The sequence below is a fragment of the Notothenia rossii genome (genome assembly GCF_949606895.1).
Source record: "Notothenia rossii genome assembly, chromosome: 12".
NCBI lineage: Eukaryota > Metazoa > Chordata > Actinopteri > Perciformes > Nototheniidae > Notothenia > Notothenia rossii.
In genome coordinates this window covers 3,691,891-3,702,034 of record NC_136911.1, presented here as the reverse complement: position 1 = coordinate 3,702,034, position 10,144 = coordinate 3,691,891, and the positions used below count along the sequence as shown (strand labels likewise).

General features: G+C 42.0%; 1 protein-coding gene across 1 annotated transcript; it reads right to left on the bottom strand.

The window, feature by feature from the left end:
• Nucleotides 1–8,070: 8,070 nt before the first annotated feature.
• LOC307026298 (lipocalin-like) lies at nucleotides 8,071–9,774 on the bottom strand. The gene is made up of 6 exons (XM_079661584.1): nucleotides 9,614–9,774; nucleotides 9,261–9,400; nucleotides 9,014–9,093; nucleotides 8,665–8,778; nucleotides 8,482–8,583; nucleotides 8,071–8,388 (listed from the first exon to the last, which is right to left on the bottom strand). The coding sequence occupies exons 1-6, from the start codon at nucleotides 9,707–9,709 to the stop codon at nucleotides 8,369–8,371; spliced, it is 552 nt and encodes a 183-aa protein (XP_079517710.1). The 5' UTR covers nucleotides 9,710–9,774; the 3' UTR covers nucleotides 8,071–8,368.
• Nucleotides 9,775–10,144: the final 370 nt, after the last annotated feature.

The following is a 10,144-nucleotide window of genomic DNA, read 5'->3' as shown; positions in this document are numbered from 1 at the left end:
TTTATGCAAAAAAACATTTTCTCTAAAATATGACTTAGGCCATTAGTTTAAGAAGGTAACGATATGTTAAAATGTATAATTTGATATATTTGTATATTATAATCCTTTGTTGATAGTGTTATATCATTTATTTGAACCAGCCGTGTGGAATTGACGGCATAGGCGACCGCAGCTGTTTTGTGATTACGAGACGTTATAGCCGACGGCAGCTGCTGGTGATTGTGTGTGAGAAGGAAAAAGAAGCACAGAGCAACGTAGTTTTTTGACTTGTGAAAATATGTGTTTGTAATTGATACCTTTTGTTTTAAGTAAAGAGTCAAACAAGCTATCCTGAGACGTATTTTGTCCGAGCCAAGCGTCTGTGAATCGATTTTTGGATTAGACGGAACTATAGGAGGAATGTAGCATCCATAAGGCTGAGGTTGTCTACCTGCACATGCATGTTTATACCACAAGGGGGCAGATCTCCTTATGGTTCATGATTGTTTTATTCTGGACATGAACAGAAGAAGTGTGTCTGTGTGTTGTGCTGCTCATAGACTGTATATATATATATATATATATATATATATATATATATATATATATATATATATATATATATATATATATATACAGGGGTGCACATAACTTTTTTGCCCTGGTTCGAGCACCTGGAGATGTTGCTTGGTGCTCATCCTTAAAATGAAATAAACCGTAACTTTTGAGGGGTCTTTATTTGCCAGACACACAGCACTGAACACACATGCAGAGGTGAACACAGAACACACATGCAGAGGTGAACACAGAACACACATGCAGAGGTGAACACAGAACGCACATGCAGAGGTGAACACAGAACACACAGAGGTGAACACAAGACAACATTAGCACGACCAGTAATCCTACAAGCTGTCATCACTACCCTCCTGACTGTTCTCCTCACTGTCTTCCTCTCTGTCAGACATGGTAGCTGATGATGTAGGCCTACTACTTTCTCTCTGGTTGAGTCTGCCATTAGCTGCTTGCATCCACAAGTCAACAGCTGGTTTTGGGTCGAAAGTCTCTTGTCATCTTAGACAAGTGGATGTAATCAAATAAGTATGTGAACATAACCAATAACCTACCATAGCCAATAACAAATGAATGTAACTTATTTGACTTGTGTTTTTCATTCACATATTATTTATTTTTACCTTAACATTTATTTATTTATGCATTTTCTTTTTCTCTCCAGTCTTAAAGGATATTTTTGGTTGCTGTCCTATAGTATACATTGGAATGATTTCAAACCTGTTTATCCCAATAATTATAAAGGAGAGCCTTGGAAATATGTGTTTACATAAATTGTGACCAAACCGTTTGAACTTAGACTAAAGTGAACGATCTAAACACTCAAGAGTCCTTTACCTCATTGAGCTGTAGTTATCAGCATCTCAGTCTGACTGGAGAGGACTCTCCCTCCACATTATTCTAGACACATCTTCTTCTTATATCTGCGGCTAGCACCAGATTCTAATAACAACAGCGCCGGTACCGGTGCACCCTCCCTCTCTCCCTCTCCCATTTTGGCTGTGAGCTGCGGGCGATAAGCCAACATCCCCCATTTTCATCACTTACAGCGCCCATTTTACAGGGCAAATGAAACGTGAAACCGGGGCGAAAAGGGTGTTACATTTACTTAATTATGAATATTGTTACATCAAGGCCGAAACTTAGGATAAGCACCAACGGTCAAAAATGTTTTTTTCCCTCCCAGATCTGCCAGCGCAGCGCCTCCCCAGATCTGGCGCCCTAGGCGAACATCTAGACCAGGGATGGGAAAATAGCGGCCCCGCGGGCCGCATGCGGCCCCCACCTCCTCTTTTTGCGGCCCTCAGATTAATTTATAAACAACGTAATTAATAATAAAATATATATATATATATATTATTATTTTTACTTGTAGCACTGATACCGTCCACTAGACTCCTAGTTACGTCGCGAGCTGCGTACATGATTTCAAATACCGCGAAATAATCTGTGACGCATTTGTGTGTATTGTGTTTGTTTCCCGGGGAAACCCTCACAAGAAACACCGGTTGTTGTTATGCCTGCTGTGACGTTAAGTTGCCTCTTGTAATTATGCCTTTACAAGCTTAAAAGTTGTATTTATCATCTGAATTTGGCGAAACAAGTTTAATATTCTTAAAACCAAGACTTTGTTTATTTGAAATCAGATTAAAACAAACTGTCACGGACCCTGCCGTGTTATCTATGATTACTACGCTTTTCATTCCTAATTTCAGCGGGAGGGAGGGGGAGTGGTGAACAGCAACCTCTAAAAACAAATGCCTTGGCTCAACAAAGAAAATCAACGCAACAGTTTGCATCGATGTTTATTGAGTTAAGAAAACTTCTAATGAAATTGTGTTAAAGCAACAAAGTTATTTGAGTTAGGGGAAAAGGCTTTTCCTCTACAATCAGAGGTGTTTTTAATTACCACTTACTTAATAATTGGTAGCATAAACACAAGTTATGAAGTTGATTACTCAAAAGATTAAGTTGTTCCGACTAGTTTTACCACATGATTTAAAATGAATTTTAAGTTGTATGTACTTAATTACCCTCATCTGGGAAACAAGTTTTTAAGTTGATTACTCAAAAAATTAAGTTGTTCCAACTTGTTTTACCGTATGATTTAAAAGGAATTTTAAGTCGTATGCACTTAATTACCATCATTGTGAACACACGTTTTTAAGTTGACAACAATTTATAAATTAAGTCGCTCCAAATATATTGTATTCAATAGTTTTTTTTCTTAGCTTTTTCATGTTTTTGCCTTTAAAGAAAGAAATTAATTGATTCCACAACAAAAATATTTGGCAATTCACTTTCTATTTTGAACTACAGTTGTTTATTTCAACACATGATGTTTCAATCAGGAGACAATTCATTTTGTTTGAACATTTATTGACACATGCCATATGATAAGGTGCATGAACACCTGAAATCACAGCTGACTGCAGGAGAGAGGAGAACCATTTTATAGTTTGGCTGCAGCACGTTGATTGGCTGCTGGAGAATGAGGTGAAATGTAATAGGTTAAAGAGAATGCCTGTGATGAGCTGATTATAAGCAGCTGTGGAGTGAATGTATATACACCCAGTCTTCCTGAAAGAACTTGCGCTGAGCTTCATTTAAATCTTGAAAAAAAAGATAAATAACACAAATTTAAATTTGCTCCACAAATAATAAATAAACACATTAGCCATATTACCATGGGACATGGGGACACAGCAAATAAATGCTGCCATCACAACGAACTTCGAGGCCTTTGCATACTTAAAACCAGTGCCAAATATGTAAAATCTGTAAAGTTTTGGTAAAACTACAGAAACAAACTCTCAATGGCCACCAACCTGCAGATCACACACATCAATTTTACAAAAGATGTAACAAAGATGTTTACACTGCCGACAGTCATTATTTCAAACAGTATGAACACATTTAACGCAGAATGCTTGCTCATTCATTTGTTTCCCTTGACCACGATGGTTGCTATCGTATGGTCAGATCCTGGGGTGGACCGGTTACTGGTGATGGCGATATTCATGTCCTTTTGAAGCACATTAAATAATAGGTCAGCGCATAAGAGATAATTAATTAGGTAATTGCATACTTTTTAAACTGTCACTCTTTGCTAATTCAGAGCCATTATTACCAGCTGCTAAAGCAACGCTGGTATTGTTTTCACCTATTGAGTCTGCATGTGTGTGTCGTCATGGCAATGTGGTCCTGAAGACACACAGAGGTGGTTTTGAGTACTTTGCCTAGTGTTTAAATGCATGTGGACAAGTTTTAGTGTATCTTCTCATCTTTTTTGCAGGCTCCATACAATATTTGAACTGGTTAAGTGAAGAGCAGAAGCCACTTTTCAAATTTTACACAATCCTTTTCCCATGCCATTGCTGTCAAAACCTATCCATGCTGAACGTTGCTAAGATATTATTGATTGGGGTGTGGCCAAAAGTGCAATATGCTAATATTAAATCCTCTGACACTGCAGTTAACCAGTCCCAGTTAAAATCTCCAAGTAGCACTATTTCCTTGTAGTCTAGTTGCGATAAAAGTTTTGCTAGTCAGTGCATGACATTAAGGATTTTGGGAGATGGCCCTGTGGGCCATCGAAGCTAATTTACAGATGGCCCTGAGCCCAATAGAGATTGCCCTGAAAAATGCGCGCGGGCGAAATGACGCACGAAGGGTTTCGGGGGCCTCCCCTAGAACATTTAGATTTGTGCAGGTCTTAGATGCTGTCTGGTGCATTCTGTAGACTGAATTATAAGATGAACCAGCACAATATTACAATTTCAATTGTATTCTTCATTTCACTTGTTTGTGTTTGCTCGCTTGCATGCCCTGCATACCTATAATAAATACTTAAGTTGTTGGTCAAGACACTTTCCATCTGATGAAGGCAAATGCCTTCCCAGATGTAAACAAGTAGAAAACATTACATGCAGTTATAACTGCCAAAACAAACATTATTTATGCTATAATGTTATCTACTGTAAGTTGGTCGAAGGAATGCTTCCTCATCCAGAAGCTGACAGAGCAGACCCGAGCAGCCGAGTGCACCCGCGAAGCACACACAATGGCTAAGTCAGAGTTCCCGTTAGCAAGCAAATCTAAATCTCTTCGGTCAAAATGTCCGTTCAAAATAATTTCCCTTTAGCGCAATACCGCTTCAGTTGCGCCACTTATGTGACAGACAAGAAGAGTATGTGACAGACAAGAGTAGTCAATTCTAATGTGTAACACTTAATGTGGAGAAAGAGATGTGCTGTATGGGTTGATTGTGCGTTGATCTGTTGCTAATGCCTCGGGGTTCCGGTGGGCATGTAAACAAATGCATAATGCTGCGCTATACTTTGTGGCCTCACCCACTTGCATAGCGACACTTATTGTTTAGGTCACGGTGTCTTTTAATAATAAGGTAGTCATATCATTAGCTAAAACTAGCTGGATCTGATCGATATGGACATAAACGCGAGTGAAGTCTAATCTGACGGGAGAGAGAGATCAGCTGCTGCTGACGAGTCGACACGCAGCTCTGCATGATCACATGAAGCGGTGAGCGGACAAAACACACACTTCAGGTTAGAATATCACACGTAGCTATTTTAATTACCTCTCAAACTACCTAAACTAGTTATAGATATGTTTAGTTTTACTGTCGGGTCACTCATTACTGGATCCGCGAGCTGCATGATACTGGTATAATAGATTGCCCGATCGGGAAACCAGCAGGTGAGGTTTCATGGCCCGAGCTAAATACTAGATGGCCCCGGGCCATCGGGCAGTCCTTAATGTCGAGCAAGAAACAGTCCTGAAGAACCATCATCGCAGGGAAACAAAAAAGACAAACATATTTTGTCGAGCAGATTGTCTGGGGCAACTCAGCACAGCAGCAAAGGGCAGGCGAAAGCAGCAGCGTGGAAGCGCTCCGGTCCCTCCGCGGTATCCCCAGGGGGGAAAGACTCCTCAGCAAGCAGCACACGACACCGCAGCACACGACAGGCGGGAGCAGGCCTCCGCAACAGCAGAACCAGGACAGGTGGAAAGCAGGCCCCAGTCGCGTTAAATCCCCCTCCGCACAGCAGCACACGCCCGGTGGAAGCAGGCCAAGCCCGAAGCCTGGAGCCACTCCTTCTCTCCGCGACGACTCCGGGATAAAAACCTCCTCAGTACAGCTGTACTCGACAGGTGGGAGTAGGCCTCCACAGACCGCAGATCGTAGGCCACAACAGGTGGAACCGCTCCGTCCCTCCGCGATGACTCCGGGGGAAAACCCCCTCGACACAGCCGTACTCGACGGGTGGGAGTAGGCCTCCACAGACCGCAGACAACTAAAAACTACTAGCTGTTATACAAAATACTACTTGTATAAGCAGGGATGGCTAAAATGTTTGTGAACTAGATGCTAACAGATGCCAGATGCCAACAGGTAGTGGGAGCCTGTAAAAAATTGCGACTTCAGAACGTTACTAAGGCCCCGTCCACACGGAGACGAAAACAAACATACCATTATTACTGATGTTTACAATTGAAGATAGCTCCTTCCTGGTTAGATTCATAAAGTATTGCTGATATCAGGTATAGTATACAGTAGCGTGGCGTGGGAAAAAAATTAGGGGAAGCCAATAATACGTCCTTTCTTTTGGGGTGGGGGGGGGGGGGGTTTGGTGGACCAATGTAATAACGTAACCAGATGAGTGATTACAGCGCCCGGTATCATTTTACACACATTTGTATCATACAGATGCAGGACTTACACACACCTGTTATCTGACCGACAGGTCCGCACGCACTCTCCAGCCCAAACTCTAATAAGCATTCATTCACAAACTAAATCAGGAGACCTTGAACGTTTTACGTCCGGTTCGCTGTCATCAGATTGTATTTGTTGTTGCTGCTTCAGCGGAAGTTTAGTACAATTATTTTTGATTAAATACTCCAAATCTCGACCCTCCATAATTGCACTTGCTTCAGTTGCTTGCTACTTTCTAACGGCGGTAAGAGTGGTGCAGTGACGCTATCTATCTTCTATCGATTAGATTTATGATTCGAAAATTATAAAAGTAGGGTAGACATGTGGATATTATCCGACTGAACACAACGTGCATTTACCTAACAGGTTCGTTTTCCACTGACCTTTTTTCGAGCTATTTTCCAAAATCCTATGGAGAAATCCCATTGCTATTTTGTCGAGGGAAACCGAGCGCTTTTGGGACGCGTCACTGCACCACTAAGTTGATGCGATTTGATTGGATCGTGAGGCAAGGGAAGCCAGCCGCCTCTGGCTTCCCTTGGCATGGCCCTGACCAATCACAGGTTGGCAGGGTCATGATGTGAGCCTCATCTGATTGGTCAATCCCTCCATTTTTTTTCACCAAGGGAAGCAAATTTCGGCTGGCCTCCTCTCGCAACAGAGAGTGCAATCTACTGTTTCACCATAACATCTAGAGGGGCGCTGTTTCACTCTTTGTAAAATACTCAATGAGAATGGGGGAGAGACGGGCCGGCAGCAACACACAACAAAGAATTTCCGAAACTAAACGAAGTGTTTTTATTTATTTATTAAAATTATAACTACAATCCGAAAAAACAGGGGAAGCCTGGCTTCCCTTGGCCTCCAGGAGAAAACGCCACTGATAGTATATACCATCCTCTTAAAATACTCTGTCCAATAATATCAGTCTCAGGAAGAAAGTTTTTTTTAACGCTTGTTAAAAATAGCAGAAAAACATGCATTCTTGTACTCATGAGGGGACCTTGACAGAGGATTATTGGGAAAGTACACCGTAAGTACTTCATAGTACTTGTGGGGGTAGTTTCACTAGTACTGAGTCCAACAGGATCAATCTCATGAAGAACTAATGGCAACAGAAAAAGAATTCCCTCATCAAACTTAGCAGAAGTGGCTTGATTTTGTTCTCAGCAGGGGACTTTGACAAATTATTTCTCAATAAATACACAGTAAATGTACTTCAATGTATTGTTAGTAGTAACTAATACAAAGTCAACCATATCAATTTCATTAAGAACTAATGGTAAAATAGTATTTTTATCATTCATCAAAGATAGCAGGAAAACATGCATTATGTACTATGGAGGGGACTTTGACAGAGGATTACTCACAAAGTACAGAGTAAAAGTACTTCATTTTATTTCTGGAAGCAGTCAAACTAAAACGAGTCCAACAGTGTCAATTTTATGACTGATGTTTACAATTGAAGATTGCTCCTTCCTGGTTAGATTCATAAAGTCCTATGCAGAGCTTTATTATGTGATTACTTGCAAAGAGGCCCACAATAGAACTTTGTTTGTGTATTTCTAGTAGCTAATCTAGTATTACATTAACCCTTTAATCTGTCTGTAGGCCTGTTTGGAAAAAAAAACCTAGCCCCTGTGTAATTCCTGGAGATCTAATTGTATGCCTGTTAATCAAGTGTATAATGTAATTTGCTAAATTGATTTGACAGTCATGATTCTAAAGATTAAAAACGTTGCCGTTTCTAGGAAGAATCTTAACACTGAAACAATACATTTCTTTCTGGCTTTAAGTTTATTTCATCAAACACTCCAGTTAAAAAAGACACACAGACAACAAACAGCATTCACAGTCTCTTGCAATCATTCCCTCTGTTCACTATCAGCTCTTCTGTTGTGTCGCTTTGATGCCACAGTTTAGGTGCAGAGTGGGGGGGAGGGAATGAGCCCTGAACGAGGGTCAGGATTGCTCTTTAGTATGCAGCAGCAGCAGGAAAGCAAACCGTCTCAGGTGTAGCTGTGATGTTGCAGATCACAGTGAGGGGGGGGGGGGGGGGGAGTCAGCAGGGGGTCCTCAGACTGCGGGACACTCAGCTGTAACAACACAGGAGGAGGACAATGAGTATAAGTGAAGAAACGTTAAATGAGTTTTTATGAAAGTGCTGTTTTTCTGCATTGCTGACTTACCGTTCTGTGGCAGGATGACAGCGTTATCGGGCAGGACTCCAGCTTCCAGAGCGAGCTGGGTGAACTTCTGCTGCACCACCTCACTGGACTCAGTAGTGCGGCCTGCAAACACACAGAGAGTTAATTTCACCTTCACCAAATCACACACCTATTCCATCGCACAATGTGTCCTTCTTCACTCACTGTAGAGTGCGATGAAGGCCTCGGACACTTCCTCCTTCGTCTTGATGGTGTGCACCAGGGCGTAGTCTTCGTACACAACTTCAACAATGGTCATGACGTTGTCGTTGTTCCAAACTGATGAGAGCAGAAATAGTAAGGTCAGGCTGTTGAATCGCTACGTTGTGTGTGTGTGTGTGTGTGTGTGTGTGTGTGTGTGTGTGTGTGTGTGTGTGTGTGTGTGTGTGTGTGTGTGTGTGTGTGTGTGTGTGTGTGTGTGTGTGTGTGTGTGTGTGTGTGTGTGTGTGTGTGTGTGTGTGTGTGTGTGTGTGTGTGTGTGTGTGTGTGTGTGTGTGTGTGGTGCTCTACTCACCCTGGCTGTGGAAGGTGAAGCGACCGGGAGTCTCTGTTTTCTGAGCGGTGTGAGTTGCTCTGTAGCAGGTACCGTCGTCTCTAAAAGATTGCAGAAGAGGTTTGTTTTAGAGTTGTTGATTTGATGATCAATCATATTATATAATACGGACATTTCAGAGAATATTCCCCTTAAATACCTGCTTTTCTGATTATACAGTATATTGGAGAATCCTTATATTGATTTAAAGTATGATTGCATCACTCACTTCAAGCTGGCATAAGTGAGGTCCATGTCCCCTCCTTCAGTCAGCACAATTACAGCTGTCCCAGTCTTCATTCCTGCCTTGTTGTTCACAAACCACGGAGCGTTGGTGGCTAAACCAACAGTGTACCACTTGCCTGACATCTAAAAGAAAAACAGAAGGGGTCAATAAAGACTTATAAACTCAAATCTATCAATGCAAAGTAGGTGAGAGGTTATCTGAACAGCAGTACATTGACTCATTTCATTTAAACTCATGAATACGTGCAATAAACATGTTAAACAACCACAGTTACTGCAGGAATAACCAGCTATATTTCTTTGTGGGATATCAGCAGAATCTAATCCGTCTCTTACCTTCTGCAAGTCGAAGTCTGCGGCCGGTGTGATGTCAGCGCAGACGGTCAGCGCACACATCAGGGCGACCAGCATCCTCAGCAGTGTGTTCGTCATGGCGGCTCCTTTGTGTTCTGGGCTTCAGCAGTAAGAAGAATTCAGGAATGTAAGGTAAAAGAGTAGGGGTGCAGGCTCCTTATATCCTGCAGAGTCCTGCTCCCTCCTCCTCCTGTCTCCTCCCCCTGCTAGCCTCTTATAAAAAACGTTTTGGCATGCAAATCACTGCCGTTACACAACTGGTGGATGGAAGAGGGGGAGGTGAGGAGGGGAGAATGAGGGAGGTCAAGAAAGAAAAGGGAGAGTGGTTACATAATAGGGGCCTTAACACCCCTCCCTTTTCCCTCCTCCATCACAAACGCTCGATCATGCATAGACTATCAACAGCTGTTTGATGGTGAGAGTGTGAATTTCTTCACCATATGGCGCATTCATCTACACTTTAGCATAAACATGGAAGGAGAAGTCACATCAACTGTAAGAGCCTGTTAAGTC